The sequence below is a fragment of the Gopherus evgoodei genome, chromosome 13, assembly GCF_007399415.2.
Source record: "Gopherus evgoodei ecotype Sinaloan lineage chromosome 13, rGopEvg1_v1.p, whole genome shotgun sequence".
Lineage (NCBI taxonomy): Eukaryota > Metazoa > Chordata > Testudines > Testudinidae > Gopherus > Gopherus evgoodei.
In genome coordinates, this window is record NC_044334.1 from 16,168,620 (window position 1) to 16,195,959 (window position 27,340).

Here is a 27,340-nt window from a genome sequence, read left to right on the forward strand (position 1 = left end):
ACGTTTGTTGTATAGGCTTTTTGTTCTTTCAACCCATTTCTCTTCTTGTTATATTCCTCTGAATGAACAAACAGTACGTTTTGATAGAACTTGAGTAATTTTAATCTGACTGTGGTCACAGGCCCCTGGAGAGAGACTTTCTTGCAGGTGCTAAATACAGTTGGGCCAATCACATTTACACAGTTGGGAAATAGGGAGATCCAGAGATCCAGCCCAAGAGTGGCTGAACCATAGTATTCCACGCACGAGAGGTGCAGGAAGCCAAGCCTGCAACCTGAGGGGGGCTATTGAAAAGGTCGCCAAAGGGTTCTAAAATGCAGTTCACCATGTAACTGTAAAAGCAAGCCTTATTTATTCTATTCTCAGCTGATGCCCTGGACGTTATTAAGATACAACCACCACCTTCATTTACAATCACTATATTATTGCAGTATAGAGGTTCTCTCTACAGTTCAGCTTCCTTGTCTGTCGGCTGGGCAGCCACTTCATTTAGCACAAGCTACCTGAGCATTATGTACTTCTTACCATGAAGCATCAATAAAATGGCAGTTCACTGAAAAACCATCAGAACAGTTCACAACATTGAAATACTAAACAGGTATTTCTTAAAGATACTTTGGGGGAAACGGAGAGCTCAAGTTCATGTATTCTTATTTAGTTACTACACTATTCCATATTATTAGAAATAATCTGCATTTTCCCCACAGTTCTGTACTAAACTTAAGTTTTCAAGCAAGTTTTAAAAGGAACCCATTTTAACTTGTTGCTTAAGAAATTTACAGAGCCTATCGTAGGCTATGTCTACATTAGCCCTTTTGTCGGTCATGGGTGTGAAAGAAAAAAACAAACAAACAAAAAAAAAACAACCCCTACACACTCAAAAAAACTCATCCCCTGACCGACAAGTTTCCCTTACAAAAGTGCTGGTGCGGACAGCACTATGTTGGCAGGAGACACCCTCCCACCGACATAGCTATCGTTGCTCGTTGGTGGTGGTTTAATTATGCTGGTGTGAGAGCTCTCCCACTGGCATAGAGCAGCTACATGGGAGACCTTACAGCAGTGCAGTTGCAGCAGTACAGCTGTTCCACTGTAAGATCTCCAGTGTATACAATTTGGCTTTGTCTACACTACTTGCTTTCAGTGACACAGCTGTTCCGCCACAGCCATGCCACTAAATGACACACAGTGTATCTGCTGTTTATCATCAGGAAAAAGCTCTCCTGCTGACTAAAAACTTCCATCCCGATGCCACCGAGCGGCAGCTGTGGTGCTGTTCACACCAGCGATTTTTGTTGGTAAAACTTTTGTCATTGGGGGAGGAAGGGGGGAGAGAGGGGAAAGGGAGGAGCTTAACACCCCTGAATGACAAAATGCCGATGAAGTTCCAGTGTAGACAAAGCCTTAGTCCATTCACTACAACATCTTGAATAATTATACTACTTTAATGAGACTCTGTTTCAGGGGTGGCCAACCTGAGCCTGAGAAGGAGCCAGAATTTACCAATGTACATTGCCAAAGAGCCACAATAATATGTCAGCAGCCTCCCCATGAGCTCCACCCGCCCCCAGCGCCTCCTGCTCACCGGCAGCTGACCAATGGGAGCTGCAGGGGTGGCGGTTGGGGCAGAGGCAGCATGGAGAGGCCCCTGGCTGCCCCTAAGCATAGGAGCCACAGTGGGGACATGTTGCTGCTTCTGGGAGCATCAGCATGCGCATGCAGAGTGGCCTCAGATCCTGCTCCCCAGCAGGAGCTCAAGGGCCAGTTTAAACCCTGGTTTAAGGTGTTAATTTTAATCTATAAACATGAAACAAACAATTTAAGACCTGGTTACTTGAGGCACAGCCCCTCCTCCTGTTTGGGATACTGTTGCAGATGCAACTAGTGGAAGCAACAGAGTTCCCATCCTCTCAAGATGCATTAAAAAAGGATGTAGTTGAAAGCTCCTAGCAGGGTGTTTTCTAATGATGAATTCCAAATATGGTCTCCTCTTGCTCTGTCAGAACATGAATTGTTAGCTTTCCAGTAACACTGAACAACCCATATTTCACTTCCTGGATTTTAGAGGAGGAGCTGACTGCTGGAATATATACAGAGGACAGTAAAGGCTTATTGTGGATATTGCTTTTGTTTGGAAATATTATCTATGATTCCACAATTCTATGATGGCTTATATGGTCAATCTATTTAATCTTTACACATAAGGAGTCTTGTAGTCTAAAGCCAAGGGTAAGCTTCAAATTTAAAAAAGACAATGCAGCCCACTGCTAGCCTTTAAACCACAGCAGTATTTCTGAGAAACAGCAATATACATTAATTAACCCACCAAGGTAAATCACTGACAGAGCGCATAGTGAGGCTTGATTGGAAGTTGGCAGGGAAGGGATTCAGACCTGTCTTCATAGATACAAAAACTATTTCAGATATGGATGTAATTTTCTGTTTTGTTAAAAATAATAAATAAATAAATAAAATGGTAAAACGATATAACCACTAGTGGGCATGCAATTATACTGGGATAGCTTACTCCCCTGAATATACATGAATAAGCAGCTATACCAGTTTAACTGCAAGCTGTGCTTCAAGAAAACTGTATGCAAACCAATATAGTTAAATCAGTACAGCAAATGTGCAGAAATTCCTCAGATGAGTAATTGGAATAATACTTTACAAAAGGATGACCCAAGTGGTGGTAGTTTTTATTTATTCTATAATTTAAGTCTCCTCTAAATAGTCCTTAAATGCATAAAATACAAGTTTACAGTACTATATTCTGATAATTCTCAAATTTCTATAGCTAAAAGATCCTTTCATGTTGACCCTCAGCAATCCTCAAAAATACTCCAGTTATATACCTCCATTCACTAAGGATCACATTGCTTTACTGAAGTGGGTATTTATCCCCCTCTTTTGCAGATGAGGAACTGAAGCAGAGAGAAATGTGATGACTTGCCCAAGGTCAAGCAGTGAATCAGGAATAAAATCCAGGGATCTTGACTGCCAATCCCCTCCTCTAACAAGTAGTAAGCACGGCTTTCAGCACTTACCTACAGACTCATCTTTACACACTTCAACTTTGGCCTTAACTTGTCCTAAGGCTCCTGGTGCTGCATCACCCCCTGAAGGCTCTCTCTCATCTAAAGGCCCAGAATCAGCAGCAGTGGAGTCCGGCTCCTCTGTTTGGCAGTCCAGTTCCGAAGACTTGTCTATGTGCTTTACAGGCGATACTTCCCCATTTGGGGTTATGTCATTGTTTTGTTCCCTTTCCTCATTGTCCTTCATTTTCTTGTAATGCAGACAGGGAATGCTACTCAAGGGAGGATCATGTTTCTGTAAGTATAATTATACAAGAATTTATAAGTTTAGGGATCATGAAATTACAAAAAGACAAATCTAGTCAGTTTTAAGATGCGATAGAAGTAGTTGTGATGCTAGAAATCTGTGCTAACCATCTCTGAATCTGCCCAACATTTTTAAAGTCACATTTTCTGATTTTTAAGTGCTCCTCTCCCCTGTTGCCCTACGGGAATGCAAGCAAATAAAAGAAGGGTAACTAAGGGAAAGGAGAAACAATGAAACTGACTACAAAGTGCTGTCAAATGAACAAACAGTTGCAGGCAGTGTAGTTGTAATCGTGGTAGTCCCAAAATATTAGATACACAAGGTGGTTGAAGTACTATCAGAAATTCAGAGTTGATAAATGCATTAGAAAAAACATGTATTTTTTATTTATTTAATTTATTCTCTCTCTCTCTATTATATATATAATGATGAGTCTAAATTAGCTGTTGCTACACAAGAAAGATCTTGGAGTCACTGTGAATAGTTCTCTGAAAACATCCACTCAATGTGATGTGGCAATCAACAAAAAAAACCAACAACAATGTTGGGAATCTTTAGGACAGGGATAGATAAGACAGAAAATACCATATTGCCTCAATATAAATCCACGGTACGCCCACATCTTGAATACTGCATGCAGATGTGGTTGCCCCATCTCCAAAAAGATATACTGGAAGTGGAAAAGGGCAACAAAAAATGATTAGAGGTAAGGAACAGCTTCCAAATGAGGAGAGATTAACAAAACAGACTCCATCTTGGAAAAGCTGACTAAGGAGGGATTTGATAATCTTGACGGGTGTGGAGAAAGTAAATAAGGAAGTGTTATTTACTTCTCATAACACAAGAGCTAGGGGTCAGCAAATAAAATCATTAGGCAGCAGGTTTAAAACAAACAAAAAAGTATTTCTTTACACAATGCACAGTCAACCTGTGGATCTCTTTGCCAAAGGATGTTGAGAAGGTTAAGATTATAACAGGGTTCAAAAATAACTGGATAAATTCATGGAGGATAGGTCCATCAATGCTATTAGCCAGGATGGACAGGGATGCAAAACCATGCTCTGAAGTGCCCATAACCTCTGTTGCTCGAACCTGGGAATGGGTGACGGGGGATGAATCACTTGATGATTACCTACTCTGTTCATTTCCCTCTGAAGCACCTGGAGCTGGCCACTGTCAGAAGATAGGATATAGGGCTAGATGGACCATTGGTCTGACCCAGCATGGCTGTTCTTATTGGATCAATTTCTGTTGGATCAAGGCTTGTGTCTCTCACCAACAGAAACTGGTCCAATAAAATATAGTACTTCACTCAAACTAAAACATAATATAAGAAAGTTTCTATCAAATAACTTTCAGTACAATTACATAATTCCATTTAGGCTCCCATACTTCACTCATCCCCAGGGCACCCCTACTGTAATAAGAAACACTAGGTAGAGCTATGCTTCCCCCCCTCCTCTCCAAAACAAGACTCCTTTTGATGAAAGCTCTGATTTTAAAAAGGAAAAAGATAGTTAAGGCTGAAAAGTCAAGGTTTTGTTAAATTACAAATATATTTATATTTACAAAGCTTAACGGGAAAGCTTTCAGATAATTCAGTGAATGTTTTGATTTAAATTGCTTTACCACCACTAAACTCAGGTTCTGCACACTCCCATTGTAATCTGTGGGAGTTGTGCTGTATATGGGTAGCACATGTCTACTTCTGGGAATGAGACTCCCCGGCCATAATTTAAACTATAATTTGACCCTCTAAACAGAACGAATACTCACAATTTAGATATACCTCTGCAGTATTAAAAAAACAATTTTACAGTGTTGTGGTAGAACAAGGGAACCAGAAAGTAAGACTGACTAGTCCATTTTAATTGCCCAAACTGTAGGATAGTGAAAAAATAAACCATATTTGAAATAAGGTGCTAAGAACACAGATAAAACTGTTTGAAAAACAAAACTTCCCTATTTGACCATATCTAAGAGGTCTGAAAAATTCCCCAAAGCATAAGTCCAAATCTGTTTTGACCAATTACAAATAAGTACATAAATGGATACCTAATATTTTTAAATAATTCAACCATTAAAATAATAATTAGCAGCTGAGACCCCTACCCTTATGCTTCCTGTTCCCAAGAAATAAGGTCTGGACCAGGTAACAACTCTGGATTCTCTGTGCAGATATACAGGAATGCCTGAGTTATGGAATGTCATGATCCATCCATCAGGCAATGGTTCCGTAGGAGGACGGCCACGACCTTTATGAGGAAAAAGAAACTCATGTAGACGGTTCACCATTTTTCAATGTAATCTGATTTTATTAAAAATTAATTTCTGATTCTATATCCTGAGAACTTTCATCCACCTAAAAGCTCATTACAAAACTAAGAAATGCTACAAGTACTTTTATCCTCCACAGATATTACTTCTTAAGTATTTGCACAGTATCTAGTTCTTTACTGGAGTGCTATCACATATCACCCACCACCATATACTGTGCCCCTCCCAAGTTCCCACATGTAGGTGGATAAAAGCAGGAGGTAATTTAGCCATGACCTAGCCTAATTTAACTAGACTAAAAACTCTGAATTTTAATCGCAATAGATTCTATAGCCAACCGTTCCTTTTCCTAAATGGTTATTTCTGTAGCTATCAAAAACTAATTAGGAATTACTTTTTCACCCTCAGTAAAGACACAACCCAAACATGATTTCATCCTACAATCTTTCATACTTAGAACAGCTATCTTTTTATAAAGGCAACAACTCCAAACAATATTAGGGAAAGATACTTATGCTCACATTTAAGGCAGCATGGTCTCATTTTTCCTACCTTGTAAATCACAGAACAGACTATGACAACTGACGGTTAGGACAGTGTTTTTTTGTTTTTTTTTAAGGGGTTTTTCTCTTTTATATACAATACGATGCATTTTTAAAAATGCACTCCTCAAGATTAGACTGAGTTTAAATCTAATTTAGACTATTTTCAGTTGGATTCTTCTGTATTACTTCTGATTTAAGGGCTTTGCGATGTTCACATAGGGAATGCTACATAAATGCAAGCAACTGACTTTCAATAGTTCTTCATACACAAAATATTCCCTGTAAAATAAGATAACTTCAACAACAAAATTTAAGTGACTGAAGCAGAATAAAATTTCCACTTTTTGGCCATGCCATGTTATTAAAGATGGAAGAAAAAGTAGATTACATTGTTCATCTGCCTGCTTATGCAGAACTGTTCCCTATACTTCTCCCATGGCACTCTGTACCTCAGAGTGGCACCCTTGAACCCCCATATTCACCACTGTCATACAATTATATGTTTTGTATAAAAGTAAGCCTTGCGAGGTGGTATTTTAAAAGTCTTGATCTGCTGAACATTAATATCCTGTTGGATTGTATGTGAAGTTATGAAGTTTTGCTATGTATGTGTTACTGAAATATGTTGTGAGGTTAGGAACACTCACAACCAGCCTTTCAGGTACAAAAGTGGAGTAGCCAAACGTGCTGATGGCCCATTAAAGGGAACCATCCCAGAAGAAGACTTCTCAGAGAGCACACAGACAATGGAGGCTGCTTGACCAGTGGGGGCAGACCCCCATGTCACAAGCATAGATCTTTCCAGCAAGCTGGAAGAAAAACTATAAAAGAAGGGGAAATGACATCACAACTTGGCCTCTTTCCCTCCACAACTCAACACCTGGAAACACTTCTGGAGGACAAAGACTTTGAAGTGAGAAGTGTGGTCCCGGGCTGGAACACAGTTCCAGCAGTGTACTGAAGATCTGTGACCTGTTTCTATCATCAGAGTGAGACACTACTTGATTTAAATCCTGTTTAGTTTATAGAAATCACATTATGAATTTACTTTTATTTCTTAGGTAACCAACTTTGATCTCTATGCTTACTACTTATAATCACTTAAAAATCAATCTCTCTGTAGTTAATACATCTGTTTTACATTTTACCTAAAACAGTGTATTTTGAAGTGCTTGGAAAATCTCAGCTGAGTGTACAAAGGCTTGGGTGTGTCCTCCCCATATTAAGAGTGGGGCAGGGACTGGGTAATGAATTTACACTGGTCAGGCTTCTGACCAGGGCAAGACAGTACAGTTCCAGGGTGCAAGGCTGGGGGGAACTGGCTAGAGCCTCTCTATTGTTGATTCATGAGTGGTTGTGAGAAGCACTCATGTAACTCAGTTGGGGGTGTCCCTGCCTGTGGATGTCTGTGTAAGTGCAGTACCTGCCAGAGGTTTGTAGCTGGCCAACAGCATCACAGTGAGAGAGGGAGCCCAAGTGGGTGGGATAGAGAGCTCAGCAGTCTCACAGTCCAGGTTGCACCCTGGGAACCTCATCACATCTCCATAAATCCATAGAATAAATTTGCACATTATGGAGAAGGACTGAACACAAAAATTCTCAAACATTAAATTCTGAAATCTGGAAGTGTCATGGTCATAGCCTATGAAGCGAGGCCCTTGAACAGTAAGAACCATACCAGTCTGTCTTTACTAAATTCCAATATTGAATTGCCCACAATTCTACATACAGGCATGATAGAAAAATTAGAGGTTTAATGAAAAGTAACTTACTTTTAAGTACAGTTTTTATTTTGGTCATCATTGGCTGTACGCTTGTCTCTCCATCAGATGGGTGGTCACTCTCGCCTCCATATTTCTCATCTATTCTCCTCTTTTTGGGAGCTCGAAGGCCCTCTTCCAGCAGAGCATCCACATCATTATCAAAATCATCCTGCAAAAGACATGGTCAAATGCCATCCTTCTATAGCTACTACTGTCCCTTGCTCTGTCAAGAAAAGGTACAAATTATTTATAAATAGTTTGCCTATGGATTTGGATGAAAGATTCCCAAGGCCATGGTAAGGAGACTGAAAAACAAGGAGGTAAATTTTCATAAATGGTCACTGGATCAGCAACTGATATTTCACGACAATCTGAAAAGAACCAAATGAAACCTACTTATCCAGGCAGCCCTTAAAGAGTCTGTTAAAAGGCAATATATCACAATTCAGAACTAAATTCAGCACCTTCTAAAGTCTTTTGCTATATCATTCAAAAATTTTAATCACCAAAATTGTTACCATGATAAATTAAATTATCTTTTAATTTATTCAATTAATTAATTAAAGTTGTGTATAATAGAATTTCTTCCGTCGAAGATTTTTGCATTTTCGTCTTCAAGACTACAAGCTCTTAGATCCTGTCTTTCTTACACATCTTCGCACAAGTTTTTCTAATCACTTGGTAAAAAATATTTACATACCTCATAAGAGTAATTCAAGGTTTCTTCATCTGCTTTATCTCTTTGAACGATTGCTTTAGATGTGAACCCTCCTCCTTCTTCATCAATTTCCATCAAATTGTCAGTAAAATCTTCTAACTCATCCAGAACTGCATATTCCACTCTCTTTTCCTGATCAATATCATTTTCATCATCCTTCTTGTCATCATTTTCACCCCCTACACCTACAGCTTTACCATTACTACCACCAAAAGGACAAACATACAAATCCCCATTGACATTATTAATACTAAAATCTGTATCTGGTTTATAATCTTGCTCAGCTCCAGTGTACAGAACTTTTCTGTCTTTGCTTTTGCAGCTTTCTGTAAAGCTAACACTAATTTTTACATCTTTAAGTAACTTAAGATCAGGGGTGAACTTTCGAACTGAAGGTGCATGACGAGCAGTTCTTGGGCTTTGGTCACTATTGTTAGGGTCTATTATAAGACGAGTTTTGTAGCAAGCAGATCCCTTTGTCAGAAGCTGTGTTCTGCAGACAGTGTGCGCGTCCCCAGCAGGGGTATCTGACTGTCCATCACCACCAGAGCCAACGTCCATTACCTCTGCGTCACTGGACGTTTGCAGGGGAGGTGGTGGAGGCTGTTCATTAGGCGGCAGAGGTGGGGGACAAGTCTGGTTTTCCACATTCATTTCTCTTGCAGGTTCTTTGGGGAGGGGAGGTGCATTTTCAGTTTTCTCCATATTTAAACTGTAAAACTACTGTTTTAAAAAACAAAGCTTTAAATAAACGTATATAATCTATATTCCTAACATGCACAAGTCCATCAAGACAGGTTTATCATGTTCTATTCAATATGCAACACTGATGATTCAGTTAAGCTGACTACATTGTTCTTTTCATTAATGTAGACAGCTTTCAGAATCACTGTCTCAATTATTGGAAATCACAATGCATTCAGCTTAAATAGCTGAAGACTAAGTAGAGCGCATCTTCATTGGACAAGCAGGTCTCCTTTTCTTCTTTCAACCTACAAAAAGAAAAAGACTTGTCACAGAAGAGCTTGAAAGCCAACTGTCCCATTCATCAGAGATAAAAATGGAATTCCGTCCCAAACTCTTACTTAAAAAGGATACTTGAACATCTGTTTTAACTTCCAACTGACTGTAATGCTCTTTTTATCAGAATTAAGAGTTTTCATTGCTTCTTTGTTTGTGCACCAGAATCACATTACGCCAGCACAATTCCAGGAAAACCAATTGGTAACTACTGCTGCATGACCAGCAGGTACAAAGCATTGATTTTTAAATGGGTCAGATAAAAACAGCTGGTTTTGGTATTAAGTAGCTTAGTAACAGAATGCTATTTGTCTTTCAATTATATAGATAAGTAGTTTGCAATGTTAAAACAGGTCAGATTTTAAGTCTTCACTATTTACCTTCACTATAAGGTACAGTAGATTATTTTCTTCAATGTTCAATTAACTATCTGCAATATTTTGAAGAACAGATTTAACAAATCAGAAATTACTCTCTGGATACTGTAACACAGAAAATTTGATCACTTACTAAAAAGCCTGAATAGAACTTTTCTAAGTAGGAGTGCTAGCAGCTGTGTGGTCTTATATCCATGACTATTACAGGTCACTAGGATGCCTTACTCAAGACAGATATTTAGAACATAAATCCAGAGCGCTAACACTGAAGTCTTAATAATTACTATTAATTTTGAACAGCATCTACTAGCCAAAGTATTTTAGGTACTTTAGACTGGCACACATATTCAATTAGTCTATGTAATTTTACATCAAATAGGCTCTTAATACCATTTTACTTGCATTTTATATAATGGGGAGAGAGGAAAGGAGGTTAATTGTTCTCTGTGCAGAGCCTTGTGGCCTATTTCCTTTCCCAGGTACTCTTTTATGGTTCTCTCTTACCTGCTAATTTTGTTTCTCCAATCCCTTTGTGCCACCCCATACAGTGGGTGTAAGTCCTCCTACCAGCAGGAAATAAAGCGATGTTACGCCCCCTACGAGAGTCAGCTGGCTGAGTCCGCGCTGTTCTAAAACTTGCCAGGCAATAGAGAAATTGTACCCAAACATTTCAGAAGTTTTAGTCAGTAGTATGAAGAAACATAGGGCAACATATGAAGAAACAAGGGCAAGATGTCTGGGTTACCATAGGGGGACTTAGAGAAGCGAATTATAATTCTATAACGTATCTCTATGCCAGCCCAGGCTAAGTGAATTTCAACAACAGTATCCAAGCTACAAAACAGACAGGACAAGTAATTAAAGCATTCAAAATGTAATAGATTACAACATGTCAGGCCTACCCACATAAAGATAGATGAAAGATAAAAAACAAAGAATTGAAACTTGGCTTGGCCACAAAATAGGCAGTTTTGTGTTCAAAGCAACTGTGAAATGGGTAGCACCAGGCTGAAGTCCCAATGGACTAAAAAAAAACAAAGCATGATTTGAACGTTAAAATCAACTGTTATAATCTAATTAGGAAGGATCAAATCATGGGTAAAGAAAAAGAGGAGTGACACTCAGTCAAAAATTACATTACCTGTTTCCAAGTCACTAACAAGAAAACAACGTTGCATGCTTATAGATCAATGTCTTAACACTTAATTACATAATGGGTTATTAGATGGGGTCGGCTACTGACTGTCTAATCAAACTAGGCAACAAGATGAGCACCTATCTAAAACGTTTAAGGAAAAAAACTATGTGATCATCAGGGACTTCAATCTGAGTGACATATGCTGAAGGTCTCATGCTCTCAGTACTACAACATCCTCCAAACTTTTCAATATTATAGATGACAACTTCCTAACTCAAAAAGCATTGTATCCAACACAGGGGAATTTGATAAAAGACCTCATCTTCACAAAAAGGAACTGAGCACAAAGCTAAAAATTAGTAGTAAGCTAAGGTACAATTGTGATCACATTTATTATATGGGGCCAATTTCACAAAGCTGAAAGTTATGAGCCAAATCAGTTGGAAGAAAGAATTTAAAGAGAAAAAAGCTCGACTGGGAACTGTTAAAGAACATTTTATTAGATGCCCAAATAGCCATAATCTCACAAGTGAGACAGAAAGGCTGCGTGCGTGTATTATGAACAAACAGAAGAAAGGGGAAGCTGAGAGCAATTAATATAAATCAGAAGAAGGAATTGCAGAAAATTGTTAACTGAAACCAAAGGACATATGCAAAAATCTATGGACAGCGGAGTTAAAGGGTAGGCTTTTTTTGTTTAATTATATTAGAAACAAAAAGGAATACTTAAGGGGGACTATCATGGGAAGCTGTGACTCTGAAAAAGACTTGGGGTCATGATGAATAATCACCTGAACATCAGTTCCCACTGAGATGTTGTGGCCAAAAACTGCATTAATGCAATCCCTTAGATGTATAAACAAGGAAATATTGAGGAGGAGGGGAAAGGTATTTGGCACTCATGTGACTACTACTGGAACACTGTGTCTGGATCTAGAGTCCACAATTTAAGAAGAATGTTGATGAACTGGAGAATATTCAGAGAAGGGCCACGAGAACAATTTAAGGATTGGAAAACATGCCTTATAGTTAAGACTATGATTAAGTCATGGGTATTTTTAGTAAAAGTCATGGACCAGTCACGGGCAATAAACAAAAATTCACAGCCTGTGACCGGTCCATGACTTTTACTAAAAATACTCATGACTAAATCTGGCGGTTGGGGGGGAAGAGCACACAGCAGCTGCTCCAGCTGCCCCCAGGACCGCTGTTCAGGCACTCCCTAAGGCCAGCTGCCTGGGACCGGCAGAGCAGCAGACGGTGTGGTTGGCCATGAGGCACCCGAGCAGCTGGTTTCAGCGGTGGCTGCTCTGGTGGCCCTAGGATCAGCAGCACCAGCCACTGCAGCTGCAAACGTCAGAGTTTGCAGAAAGTCACAGAATCCGTGACTTCCACAACCTCTGTGACAGAATCAGCCTTATTAATAAGTACCTACATGCGGAACAAAACACTGATAATGGGCTCGTCGGTCTAGCAGAGGAAGGTATAACAAGGATCCAATGGCCAGAAGTTGAAGCGAGACAAATTCAGACTGGAAACAAGATGCAAATTTTTAACAGTGAGGGTAGTTAACCATTGGAACAATTTACCAGAGATTGTGATGGATTCTTCATTGCTGGCAATTTTTAAATCACGATTGGATGCTTTATGCAAGACATGCTCTAATTCAAACAGGAATTAATTCAGGGAAGTCCTCCAGCCTGTTTTAAACAGGAGGCCAGACTATATGATCACAGTGCTCCTTTCTGGCCCACTCACTTTTTTTTTTTTTTTTTAAATAAAGTCTATGAATCTGTGAAAGCCTCAATTTAATTGCTCTAAAATAATCTCATTATTCTGGATGGGAAGCCACTAGAAATTAATTAATTTTGTTGCTGTAAAACCTTAAGAGCTGATACCTGGAAGCTCAGGATGCTGATGCTAAGTGTTTATCCATCCCATCCTAAAAAGGCAGGAGGACTGTTGTATTAATGTTTTGAGTGATCTGATTTGCTATTTTTCACCAGGCTTTGAAACACCCTAGATTCTGTGGAATGCATCCATTACAAAAACCCATTCTCATCACATACACCCACATAATGGCCAGACTGAATGACATACATTCCTACGTTCTCCATGGTAAAATAAACTTTTCATCAGAAAGTTCTGGCCGAAAGATAAAACCAATAATCTCAGCATAAATTCGCTAACTTTGGGAACCAATGCCTCCTAAATGGTCCAGGTTCTCCAGAGGGATTCCTGAGAAGGATGCTGGCTGTAAGGAGTATAAATTTATGTAGACAAATTGAAAATCCCAAGGATGAAAGACATACCCACTCCAAGACCTAATAGGTTCCTGACCTTGAAGAACAGTTTACCTCCCTGTCTGATCAGGAAGCTCTCAGATCCAACTAGAAAGATCATCTTTTACGGCATATCACAAAAATACTAATCACAGCATTTTCCCTTTCCCAGGCTGTGTCCAGCTACAGCTCAAAAAGTTTATTCTTGGGCCGAGTTTTACAGCAATGGGAATAACAGAGGACAGGAACTTCCTTTTTACCTGCTACGATTTGGCACCTTTTGTTTCGTCTGGATGTTATTGCCTATACAATTATTGTTACTTAGTCCTTCCTTCACATCAAAGTTGAAGTGATGAACTGGGAATCAAGTTGTCTGTTATTTAGTATCTGCTTCAGCTGGAACGCGGTTAAGAAGGTCCAAGGCAACTTTAAGCCAACTTTGTGCTTCTTGCATTTTTTGTCTTGCGCCTAGCTGTGGGAACAGAGCTACCCCAAGTCTGATCTAACTTATCCTCTGCTTCTCAAGGCTCCCCATGAGCCATGGGAAGCTAAGACTAGGCAGGGCACAGCAGCACTCCCACCCACATCCTTACCCCACCTCTAACATCAGGAGCGGAGGGAGGACTTATAAAGAGGCAATGGGGAAACCCCCTTATATAGAGAGTATTTTTAAGGGCCTCTTTCTACCCCCTTTATACCACCTGTTTTCTAAGGGGATGATTTGGAGGGCCCTCTGCTAAAAACAGAGCCAAATGGAACCTGAATCAAGATAGCCAACATGCTAATCACACTAGATCCAGTAATGCCATTATGGATCTCAGAACCTCAAGACATGACCCTCAGCTGTTAAAAGGCCAAATGGATCAAGAAACTCACGTTGATTGCAGCTTCACTATTAAAATATTTCAAAAGAAACAGCTTACCTATCAAGGTATTAAATTACTGGCCTCAAGAGACATTAATTCCTATGGTAGAGACAGGTTCTTACTTATCATCCAGACATTGGATTCTCTGAAGATTCATGCTGATTGCTAAGCCATAAGACCAACATAACCATACTAAAAAATTGTCTATGTAAATCTGACTAACACCATCCTTTTGAAAAGCTGTAGTAAGAACTACGAGTACCTTTGGGAAGTTGTGGAGAGCTACTGTCAAGTGGAAATTAAGCACCCTGAAAGTTCAGAACAAAAAAATTGAAGGAACTTCTGATAAACTGGAGGGAATATAGACATGTAGGTCTGTGTCTTATTGATCTACAGGACACCTAACTCCATCAGACAAACCATCTGAATTATGGAATGCTAGACCTCCATCTGGAAGGAGCGCACAGAAAGGAGTTGACTTTCATCACATTCTAATGGGACAGTATATAGGATGCTGTCAGGGATTATAAAGAATAGCAAAACAAGCACTGAATCACAAGACAACATACTAGCCATCTTGATTTTTGCTGCCTTTTAGAGCATATTCTTTGAAGGTGACAGATTCTTGCTACAAGATAAACTTGATAGAGTAGCCACGAGACATGAAAATATCTAGTACCCAGCAATGTGAACAGTCCAGTCAAAGGCAAAGCCCTAAAGGTCTTCAGGAAATCAAGTTTCTTGCTAGAAACCGTACGTTCCCTGCCCAAAATGTCCAGAAAAGATGAGTGGTTCAGAAGAAACCTGAGCCCTTTCTATGGCTAACCATAACCAGGGTTTCTCCTTCTCATCCTCTGGCTCCAGAAAGCTATGTTTTAGAATAGAAGTGCAGGCCACTTGTATAATCAATGCAGCTTAGAAGTCCAACCCAAACAAACCCAACCCAAACTCTACAGACTATTTTCGTAAAAGGAATTTCTCACTCAGGATCATCTGTCTTCAGCATCTACCATGTCCGCATGATAACATTGCCCTCAGGAGAGAAGGTTTTTTCTGCTTACAAAATAAAGAAGTTTCAGTTTTGAAGGAAAAAGGCTGAATTAACCATTGTCACAAAATCAGAACTGAGCTTCTAAAGGAGAAGGCCCCATAAATCACCACCGCATAGAACAGTTCACCTTCCTCATGTCACTAGTCTTGGCATAGAGAAACATGGTCTGAAGGTAGGGAATAATCTCTGGAGGCCATCAAGATGCCCAAAGTAAAAAAGCCAAACAGGGACACAGCCATGATTTTCTCCACATACAGGAAAGAAAACATACATATGCAAAACAGACAGTAAAGCCACACAGAAACACTAGGTGCACTAGTGCAGCCAGTCAGTGATCACCATTTTGTCCAGTATGGTCACATCCCTGTTGTGACCCCTGGCACTCCCTTATTCACCACTGTCATATCATCAGGATACGTTTTGCGCAACATATTACTTGTGAAATATCATCCTAAAAGTCTTGATCTGTTAGCCATTAATATCTCACTGGATTATATGTGCCATTATTGTATGTGAAGTTTGGCTATGCATGTGTTACTGAAACATGTTGAGGTTTAAAACATCCACAAGCAGCCTTTCAAGTACAACAGTAAAAAGGCCAAACAATGTTAATGTCTTATGGAGGAAATGCACACAAGCATAATGATTACCCCAAGAGCTGTGCACAACAAAAACCTCTCAGAGATAGCAATGGGAACTGTTTGACCCAGGTCACAGCAAAAGAGCTTTCCAGCCAGTGGGAAGATGATATAAAAGGGGGAAATGACATCACGATGGTACCTCACAATCCTTATTACAACACACCTGGAAACACCCGAGGAACAAAGACTGAACTGGAGAAAGTGATGGTCCCAGGCTAAAGGGATTTCTAGCCTGTGTACGAAAACCTGGGAAACCCAAGCTGCAAAGCAAAGGCAGTTTGTGCCTTAAGAATCTGCCAGCTGGTGTATCACTCAGGGTGAGAATTTGCTAATTCATATCCTACCTATCTACAATAAAGCCTGTGTTATCCGACCCTGTAGCAACCAGAAAGCTCTATAAATCAGCATTTCTAATCTTCATAGACAATCCAGTTTATAGTCCGGTTGGTGCAGGGCCAGCAGACTCCCTATCTGGCTCCATGTGGATCCCAGAAAACAGCAACATGTCCCTACTGCTCCTAGGTGGAGGAATGCCAGGAGGGGTTTGGAGTGCAGTAGGGAGTGTGGGACTGGGGGTAGGGGAACAGGAGGGGGTGTGGGGCATGGGCTCTGGGAGGGAGTTTTGGTGTGGGAGGGGGCTCAGGGCAGGGGCTCCGCACAAGCAGCCACCTGTCCCTACTGTTCCTAGGTGAAGACATGGCTAGTCGGCTCTGCCTGCTGTCTCCACCCACAGGTACCACCCCTGCAGCTCCTACTGGCCAGGAATGGAGGCAGCGCTCGGGGTAGGGGCAGTGCGCAGAGCCACCTAACTTTGCCTCCACCAAGGAATAGCAGGGACAGGTTGCTACTTGCAGGGAGCTGCCTGTGAGCGCCACCTGGATCCAGCACCCCAAAATCCCTCCCATGCCCCAACAGCCTGCCCCGAGCCTCCTCCCACACCCAATCTCCCTCCTAGAGCCTGCACCTGCATTCCCCCCCACACCTAAACTCCCTCCCATTTAGTTAAAAACATCACATCAGAGCCAAAGGACCGCCTCCCCATATAGTGTTCATGTGAATATAAAGAAGTCATACTTTTTATGAAAATCCCTAAACTAACTAACTGTAACAGAAAGAGAACATTTCAAAGAAAAAAACCCCTAAAAAGTATGTTCTAAGTTCTTGGGCTGGCTAGATATCTCCCACCTGCTGGAGACAGAAATGGAATTGAAAAGGTTCAGCCAGCCAGCCCACCCCTTTTTGGGGATGGGAAATGACAGCACACAGCATTGCCAGCTTCCTGTCTCCATCTAATGGTAGGAGGACTTGTGCCCACTGCCTGGGTTGGCAAAAGGGGGTTACAGAGGAAATGTTAGATACAAGCCATTATATTGGGGCAAGAGGATGGCTGGAGAAGCCATTATTGGGTCGGAAAGTGATCAGGTACAGAATCCTCATTTCCCAGTCAGGAAGAAGTGGCAAGGTGTTGGGGCATCCCTATTACCTGGGGCCAAGAGAAACCTCATTATTGCTCACACAAACAGATCAGGGCAAGAATCTTCATCGTTTAAAGGAGGAGAGGATTGGGAGAAAGCGTCTCCATTCCCCTGACCACAGAAGAGACAATCAAAGAAGAATTAGGGATAACCTCCCCCCCATATACACACTGTTCTGGGAATGTATCAAATGGAAATCCACCCCATTAATCCACAATTAGGAATAGAAGAGGTGCAGGGAAGAACCTTCATGACTCCAGTGAAGCAGAAGAAAAGAGCGTCCAAGAAAAATCTTTCCTGTTACCCCAAAGTGAAGGAGGAGAAGTGAAGGTGAGGGGGTAGGAAAGTAGGAGGATGTGCAGGCTTCTCCTCAGTACCCCAGCGGGAAGGGAATCAGAAGGACGGGAAGGGGGGCGGAGAAGGAGTGGGCGGAGTTCCCCTTACATTGTGGAGACCGAGCCTGTGAATTATGCAAAAGGAGATGAAGAGAACTGCCCGTCTCCCCCATCACCTTGAGTGTGAGCGAGCGAGATTCCTCCCCTTACACAGAGGAGGGGGACGCGCGCAGAGAGGATGTGCAAGGGCGAATATCCCCCATCCCCATTTTCCCCGTGAGTGTGTGCGGGGGAAGGGGCAGGAGAAGTGCATGGGGGGACTCTTTCCCATCACCCCCCGCGAGCTGGGCAACGGGATGTGCGGCGAGTGGGGAGTAATGGAACAGAGAGAATTCCCCCCCTGTCGCCATTATCCTGGGGGGAGATCGGGCGCCTCCTCACTGCCCGCGCTAAGGGCGGGGGGGGGGCGGATTCAAAAGGAGGTGCAGGTAGGACGGGGCCTCCACACGGCCATGGTGGATCTGGGGAGAAGGTAGAATAGTCCCCGTCTCTCGATGTACGGGGCGGGGTTGAGGAGGCAGAGGATTGTCGCCCGGGGCGTTGGGAGAAGAGGGAAATCCACCCCGGCCGGGGGACGGCACCAAGCGAGCGGCTGGGCCGCAGGCCCCACTCCTGCCCGCCTCCTTCGACGCGGGAGTCTGTGGGCTCAGCACCCACCTGGGCCATTCCGGGTGTCCCCGCCGCTCCGCTTTCCCGGGCCGGGGGAGTGGAGGAAGTGCCTCAGCCGCCGCCTCCTCAGAGGAGCCGCCTCCCCCGCCCAGCCGGCGCCATCTTGAAACGCCTGCTTCAAGGGGGCTCCTGCTCCCGCGGGCGGGACTATGCGGTCCCTGAACCAATCATACTGGCATTTCCATATGCCAGTCACTTCAAGCCTCGTGCTCTATTGGCAGTTTCTCGATTATGTCATTTTCTTCAGCGAATAAATGCACACCCAGGAGACGCTCTCCGTAGAAGTGACCAATGGGAGAAGGGTGGAGGCGGGAGTTAGGAAAGTCGTGGGGAGAGGAAAGGGGCCGTTTCAGGATCCAAGAATGGGTAGAGTCCTAAGCCAAGGTGCGGCGGCTCCTCTTTAAAGCCAAGGGAGGGTGAATGTAGGAGGCCCTCGGGGGGCCCTGTCAGGAGATGGGAGTTGTTTGGCTCGTGTGTTGCCAAGGCAACTATCACCATGGTATCCAAGCACCATCAAGGCCCCAGAGTCCGTTTCAGGGAAATCCCAATTACCTCCCCCACTAGGGCAACCAGAAATAGGGCAGGCTGATTGGGAGTTCAGCTAATAGGGAGTCTACTGAGAGTGAAGGAGCCAAGCAGTTCACCACAAAGGGTGGCTGCTCTGGATTCTGCTGTACTAGGTGCCCAAAGCCAGCTATGCCCAGGGCCCACGAATTACTAGACACAGTGAATTATTAAATGTTCACCTCACAGGCCTGAAACCCAGCGTCACCCAAATTACAGTATACATTACGGGATAGCAGATGGTAGAAGGCTTGGTCCTCTTGCCGCTGTAGTGTGTGTACTCCTTTGTAGATACAAGCCTCTACCCCCAAAATAACCTATGAGTTTAACAACCTCATGTTCAAAATCTCTCTCACTTAGCCTATGTTAACTAGCCTCAGTGGTGCTGCCCTGCGCTGACTCTTCCACTTCTGATTATTCTCAAGAGATCCTGTGAGAGGCCTAATGATCACTACCCAAGAGTTCTCTGTATACAAAGGGAAAAAAGTTATCCCACAGGAGATTTCTCCTTGCCCTGTTTTATCCGCGCACTGATTCACTTGCTGTGTTGATACAGTATTTACTTGTTACCTGTTCACACTAGATTATAAAATTCTCTAGTCTGGGACTTTGAAATAAATATCAGAAGTACAAAATAAGACATTCATCTGTTTTCTGCATTTTATAATTAAAAATAGGCTTGACTCAATCTCAATCCCCATACAAAACTGGTTTACATGGATGCATGTTTACCTTCTTACTGTTTGCTTTACCTACAGATTCTTGTCTTTAACTAATAAATTAAATTATAAATTTCCTATGGCAGGGACTATATTTCATGCAGTCTTTGTAAAGCATCTAGGGATTCTAGGACAATGGGGCCTGAATTTCATTGGAGTCTTTAGGTACTATTACAAAACCACTAATAAATAATAGTAAGATATCATACACACCCATTTTATATCAACAATACAATTAGTCAGTCAATGGACACTTACTGTTATGGTTCTTCCTCTATTATTTTAAAATTAGGTTTTAAAATATATACCTCACAGTTGCTCATACTCAGATATCAAATTTCAATAACTTTACCTTGATGTGCAATGCAGGAGTGCCAGTTCTGTGATTTATCAGCTTGCAATAATTTTACATACGCATGTCATGATGCTACATAATTTTACAATGGTGCACCAGAAAGTCATTGCACCATGATGCAATGACATTTCATAAGACTGACTAGTGATTTTAGGATCCATGAGCATCTATCAGGCAAATTGTCATAGGATAGTCCTGAGGTTCCTAAAGAGACTGTTATGAGTGATAACCCCTAAACATTTCCTTTAGTAGGGGTTTCCACAGGAATTTGTCTGATTGGATTAAATCATGTCTAATAATGTTGTGGCATTTATGTTGACAATATCATAATGTTACATTGGTGCCTTACAATGTAGAGTAGCAACATGATGCAATATCTTCACATCATGTCAAAATATCATCACCCAGCAATGCACAAAACCACAATTGCATTGTATGGAGTTCAAAAGTTATTTCAGGACACTTTGTAGTATTGTATTTGCCAGGGTATGGATGTCAGGATAAAAACAAAAGACAATTATAGAAATAGTAGGAAGAAGGCATTGCTATCATTTGCCTTCTTTCTAAGCCCATGATTATTGTCTTTTGCTCTGATGCAACAGCCCTGTACATCATGACTTGTGATATCATGGCTTCAACAGCATTAGGTTGGAGCATGGAACACTTTTTTTTCCCCATTTTTCAAAGTTTCTTTTTCAAAAACAAAATCTACAAAAATTAAATAACCAAACAAACAAACAACACAAAATAAAGAACTTATTTAACTCCCGATGCACTGGTTTCTGTGGAGTTTTACGGTACCTATGACATCCTGTTATCGATGTCCCTTTAAGCAGGAGCAAAGCTAGATGTTAAAGGACCTGAAAGAAGGGGGGAAAAAGGGGTTTTAATGTGCTGAATTCCCCTCTTAGCCTGACTATTGGGATCAATTAGATATGATAGGGAAATTTAGTTCCTTATCTTTGCAAGCCATCTTTAAATCTGAAGTAAATTTCCAGGCTCTTTATTTATCACATAGGTTTGCACACACAAATTTGTTATTTTAGGGTGGCTCATAAGTGATGGCTTTTATCACTGATTTTAAACAAGCAACCTGAAAGTATATATTTAACACATGCATTTTAAGAAATACCTATGGGTAGGTCATATTTTGACTATTTCAGCCTCAACAGTGTCAAAAAACAAGTAGTTACATTATTAATGGTAGAATTTATACTGACATGAGAATTTGTAATGAACTATACCCATCATGTTAATAATCTATATAACAGTGCCAATTTATTCACTGACAGAAGAGAAGGAGGTAGTCTTTTGTTGGGTGTCTGACAAAATACAAATGATGTGCTTATTGGTATCAGAATGACTGCATGACATCCAGATTATGTATCTATATCATGCAGCCATGTGGAAGAGTTAAAAGTTGCAAAGAAAGTATCACACTTAAATGTTTGCATCTTTTGATAAATGGCACTTTCTAGCTACTTAGTAAAGAACAGTTACTTTCCTTTCATAACTGTTGTTCTTGGAGATATGTTGTTCATGTCCATTTCACATTAGGTATGCGCGCGTCGCGTGCACGAGCGTCAGAAACTTTTTCCCTTAGCAGCGCCCGTCAGGACCCCCTCCAGAGTGGTGCCACTGGATCCAGAGAAGAGATAATGGTGCCCAGAGAGACCACGTGGAACTGGGCCTTGATCAGGAACTTGTTGAGCCCGCACAGGTCTAGGATGGGACGAAGGCCCCCCTTGGCCTTGGGGATGAGGAAGTAGCAGGAGTAGAACCCTTTCCCCCTTAGGTCTAAGAGCACTGTCTGAACCGCCCCCGCCTCTAAGAGCGAGTGAACCTCCCTTTCCAGGAGATACTCGTGAGAGGGGTCCCTGAAAAGGAACCAGGAAGTGGGGTATGGAGTAGGCTGGGAGGAAAACTGTAGCCTGTACCTGCTTCGCACCATGTATAACACCAAACGGTCTGACGTAATGCTGGCCCACGCACGGGAGAAGTGGGACAGGCGGTTGAGAAAACATAGGGATGGATCCGGTGGATGATCTGGTACTCTGTCCTTGAGCGCACCTTCAAAAGCCTGGCTTAGAGCCCATCTGAGGCTTGTGTTGGCCTTGGTTCTGGCCCTGCCTATTGGAATTCTTATTATTGCACCATCTCCTATTGTCTCCGCCTCGCCTGCGGTAAGGCTCCTGCCAAGGACGAGGCTGCTACTGGCGCTGGGGAGGAGATTGTGGCTTAAAGGGCTTCCTCCAAGTCGCCGGGGTATGCATGCCCAGTGATTTGAATGTGGCCCTAGAGTCCTTAAAGCTACGTAGCTTTGAATCAGTTTGGTTAGAGAACAGTCCGGACCCTTCGAATGGGAGGTCCTGGATCAAATTCTGGACCTCAGGCGGCAAACCTGACTCCTGAAGCCACACTGAGCTCTGCATGACCACCCCGATACCATTGTCCTGGCCACCATGTCCGCCAAGTCCAGGGACGCTTGGAGGGAAGTTTTTACTATGGCCTTACTGTCCTCCACCAGGGCCATGAACTCCTGTTGGGAGCCCTGTGGGAGGTTGCCCTTAAACTTCCCCACCGCCACCCAGAAATTGAAGTTATGCCTATTGAGGATGGCCTGTGGGTTAGCAATCCTCAACTGTAGGCCCCCTGACGAATACACCTGCCTGCCAAATAGGTCTAGGCGTTTTGCTTCCTTGGCCTTGGGGGCCAGGGCTTGTTGCCCATGGCATTCTCTCTTGTTCACTGCTGAGACTACCAGTGAACATGGGCTCAAGTGACAGAACAAGAAGTCGTAACCTTTTGACAGGGCAAAGTACTTGCACTCCACACTTTGGCCGTTGGTGCGCTGGATGCCGGGGTCTGCCATATAGTCGTGTAATTAGACTGAATGGTCTTAATGAGTGGAAGCGCTATTCTGGAAGGACTTTCTGGGCTCAGAATGTCCACCATGGGATCTTGCTGCTCAACCATCTCCTCGGCTTGCAACTCCAAGTTATGGGCCACCTTACGAAGCACTTCTTGGTGGGCCTTGCAGTCTAATGGTGGAGGTCCTGACACCGCAGTGACTGCTACTGCTTCATCCCGGGATGAGGAGGAAATTAGCAGCTGCTCAGCTTCCTCCTGCTGGTCTCCCTGGTCCCTCTCCCCCAGGGGAGGGGCTTCCGGCTCGAGCCAGGGTCGATGGTCCTGGGACAGCACTGGGTGCGGTGCCGGCCTCTCCAGTCTCTCGCTTGACGAGGCTTCAGGTGGCTTGGACACCATAGCTTCCTTTAGAGGAGAGCGTTGGTGCGAGGACTGGGACTGCTGTACCGAAAAGCTGGCCCTAGAGGGAGCACCTTGACGCTGGTGGTAGGCCCAAGGGGTCCAGAAGGGCCAGTGTCCTAGTGGTCCCTTGTGTTAGCCAGCCAGTTTGTTGTTCCCTGCTGTCCGGGCCCCGTTGCGGGTAGCTGTATCGGTCTGAGTCAGCGCCGGACTCTGGTGATACCAAGCGCAAGGGCCACGACAGTGCCATCGATCTGTGCCAGTGGGAGGCTGATGACCAGCTTTTGGCTGATCAGGACCAGGACCAGTACCGGTACCACTGCTCTCTTGACCGGGACTGGTGCCGGTTCCCCCCAGACCGGGACCGGTGCCTTCTGGGCGTCTTCGGTGACTCCGGGCTTTGCTCCTGCTGGTGCCGGTCTGGGGCGGGGGCACCAGGGAGCGCCGTGAGTCCTGCACTGACCCCGTGCATTGACTCATCTCCAGCACAAAGACTTCCGTCTGAGTCAAGGGTAGCTGGGAGACCACAGACTCAGAGCTCAAACGAGACCAACGCTGGGAGCAGTGCCGGGGCGGTGACCTCAAACGGCACACCATTGCCAGCTTTCCCCTCAACGGTGCCCTGGGTCCGGGTGCTGGAGGCTTCTCCCTGGCCAGGAGGGGCTCGCTGTCGACAACCCGATGAGGTCTTTTGCAGCCTTAAAGGTGTAAGGCATAGAAAGCTGATCCATCACGCACTGAGCTCACTTAAAGCTGGACTCGATGGGACTTGTGGAGCCAGTGTCACCGGGGCCAGAGTGGGTGCAGCATCCTTCCCGCTCTTCCCGGTGCCCGAGATAGCACCTGTCTCCCTTGCGGGGAGCACCCGCACCCCTCCTTTGGTTTTATCTTGGGCTGCACTGGGGAGGATGAGCGGTGCCAGGGCCTATTTTGGCGTTCCGAGGCCGACGGTTGATGATGCTTGGCCAGTACCGGGTGTCTTGACGACTCCAGGGCGCTCTGCCCCGAGGAGGCTGGAGCCGGTGTCGGGCCTTCTGGGCCCAGTGGCTGCAGCGCGGCCTCCATCAACAGCTGCCTTAAACGAAAGTCTCTCTCTCTTTGTTTTTGGCTTAAAGGCCTTGCAAATCTTGCAGCTCTCTGTTTGGTGAGCTTCCCCCAGGCAACGCAGACAGGAGTCGTGGGGGTCACTAACGGGCATAGGCTTGCGGCATGTGGCGCAAGCCTTAAATCCGTGGGCCTGTGGCATGCCCCGCGAAGGGTGCCGGAGTCCTCCAAGCACGTAATCTATTAAGTATTCAACAACAATTAAAGGCTAACTAACTGATAACAGCTATGTAACACTAAGGCTAAGGGAATTGCTTCTCTTTCAAGAGCAAGAGGTTGTTCCAACACCGTCATGGACAGTAAGAAGGAACTGGAGGGGGTCAGGCCAGCGGGGGTATATATGTACAGTGCAGTGGCGCCACTCTGGTAGGGCCCCAACCGGCCTGATGGGAGCCGCTAAGGGAAAAAGTTTCCAACACTTGCACATGCGACGCATGCACACCTAATGTGGAATGGACGTGAACAAGCACTAGAAGACGACTATTTTTCTTTTCAAATACAACAAGTTACTGAATTTTTATGGGTATAGTGAATTCTGACATCATAAATATTGAATTGTATAGAATAAGTAGTCTGAACACTGGACTTGGGAGCCTAAAACTTCCTGAATTCTAACTCAAGCTCTGGCTCTCTTTGTTGCCTTAGACAAATAATTTAACTTCTGACTCATAAAAAATTAACACAGTAATTACCTCACAAAGATTAATATTTGCACAGTGCTCTGAAAATAAAAATTACTATTTAAGTGCTAAGTACAATTTTATATATGCTACCATTTCTTGACTACGTCTCTCTTTAAGGAAGGTTATAATACTATGCTTTTGTGTAGAAATTTGCTATGGGCTGATAGGTAGGGGAGAGTAAGACTATGAGGGAAAATATATTTCTAAAATTGTGTAATTTTACAATGTTTTTTCTTTTAAAATTATAAACCATAGGGAAGAAAAACAACCAGGAAGAGTTTAGCATGCTTGTTTGCACTCCAATAATTAAAGAAAATAATAACTTAGAAAAAATAAATATGGCAGGTGACTAGGTAATATACTTTATTAATAAGAAGTTTGCACTATATAACATTTTATAGAAGGATCACCATTTCTTTTATAAGCACTAAGCCTCACAAAACCCTTTGAAGGACATAAGCACCTCCCACTTTACGGGAAATAAACAAGGAGGTTTACGTAAATTAAGTGGCTTACCCAGGATCACATTGCAAATCAGTGTCAGAGCCAGGAAAATAATGAAAGATTTCTGACTTCAATCTCCCTCTATAATCAACAGATTAATCATCTCTGTGCCCTAACATATGGTCCTATCTCATGGGGGTGGGGGTGGGAAGGAGAGAGTAGGGAACATGAACTAAGAATCTCTATTATATTTGGGTTTTAAAAAGTGGATTGTTCACTCTACAGTAGCTATTTTGTCTCATGTTTTCTAAGTCTATATTTACTGAGTTTCTAAAGCATTCAGCCTGACTAGATTGATGAGGGAAAACTAATTGTCTTCTATACCAGATACAAAAGGCACAACATCCATCATTATCATGTAATGGAGCTAAGTGTTGTACAGTAATAAACAACCGTTCAATGCTGGCCAAGTTTACAAGGCAAACTAGGCTTGTATACCATATTACACAGACAACAATTTTTAAAAAATAACTTTCATACAGTACTCAAAATGGCTATGGCAAAGGAGGAATAAATTAACCTAATTTCAGCAACCTCTTACTCTCTTTAGTTAAAGGTTCCTGTTTAACCTTCCCCCACTTTTGATTGTAAAGGGAGTCGTCCTCATAAAAGTGGGAGGATGTGTGGCAGGGGCAATTAGTCTAGTACCATCATCCCAAGGCACTCAAGCAGTGAACACCCACCAGGAATGAGAAGCCTCCTGTATTCTTGAGTAATATGATTTTCCTCTGACTACTTCTATAGATTTTTCTTCCCACAGTTCCCTTCATTACACGCAAATTCTTAAGTCATCCTCTGGTGAAAGAAAAACAAACAAACAAACTGTTACTGGACCTTAAAACAAGAAAATGTGCAAAGTTTTGATTTCAACTCCAGCAAGACAGAAGAAAATTTCCAGTGTTGTGTTTTCATTTCATTAGGAAACAAAGGGGTAAAAAACTTGGTCCACTAACCTGGTTCAGAATAGAGAAAGGTGTGGCCAAAGTTAAAGGGGAGATTAATTCTGCAGATTTCTGCCTGCCACCTCTGGTACATCAGGATTACGTTCAATTAATTTGAACATTGTTACCAAAACAGTGGCTGATGGTTGCAAATGTGCATTCCCCATTCAGATATGCATGTGCCCAGCACACCAAAGCCTGAAAACTTTGCTTAGCAATATCTGTCAGGGCGGTGCTCACATCATCTAGCCTTCCTATGGCTATTTAAGGACAGTGCTACAGCTATCCCCTTCAGTTCCTTCTCACTGCCTATGACTTGAGTTGCAGCATTCTGTTTAGTATTTACCTCATGCTTTTGTTGTTAACTTGGAGTTTTCCCTGTTTTTTTGCATACCTTAGTGTTTGCACCAGGGTTATATGACCTAAAATCTTAAATCTGTCCTCAAAAGCTAAAATACAATCATAGAAATGTAGGACTGGAAGGGACCTCAGCAGGTCATCTATCAAGTCCCCTGCACTGAGGCAGGACTAAGTATTATGTAGACCATCCCTAACAGGTGTTTGTTTAACCTGTTCTTAAAAACCTCCAATGACGAAGATTCCACAACTTCCCTAGGTAAATTTGTTCATTGCTTAACTACCCT

General features: G+C 42.9%; 1 protein-coding gene across 2 annotated transcripts in view; it reads right to left on the minus strand.

Moving 5' to 3' along the window:
• The window catches only part of DGCR8 (DGCR8 microprocessor complex subunit), a 42,221-nt gene extending 23,542 nt beyond the window's left edge, over positions 1 to 18,679 (minus strand). For both annotated transcript variants that reach the window (XM_030582513.1, XM_030582512.1), the window contains exons 1-5: positions 18,548 to 18,679; positions 8,628 to 9,637; positions 7,937 to 8,096; positions 5,455 to 5,597; positions 3,048 to 3,330 (exon numbers count right to left, since the gene is read on the minus strand). In XM_030582513.1, the coding sequence (XP_030438373.1) occupies positions 3,048 to 3,330; positions 5,455 to 5,597; positions 7,937 to 8,096; positions 8,628 to 9,350 (1,309 nt within the window). In that variant the 5' untranslated portion in view covers positions 9,351 to 9,637; positions 18,548 to 18,679. The remainder of the gene's footprint in view (positions 1 to 3,047; positions 3,331 to 5,454; positions 5,598 to 7,936; positions 8,097 to 8,627; positions 9,638 to 18,547) is intronic.
• Positions 18,680 to 27,340: the final 8,661 nt, after the last annotated feature.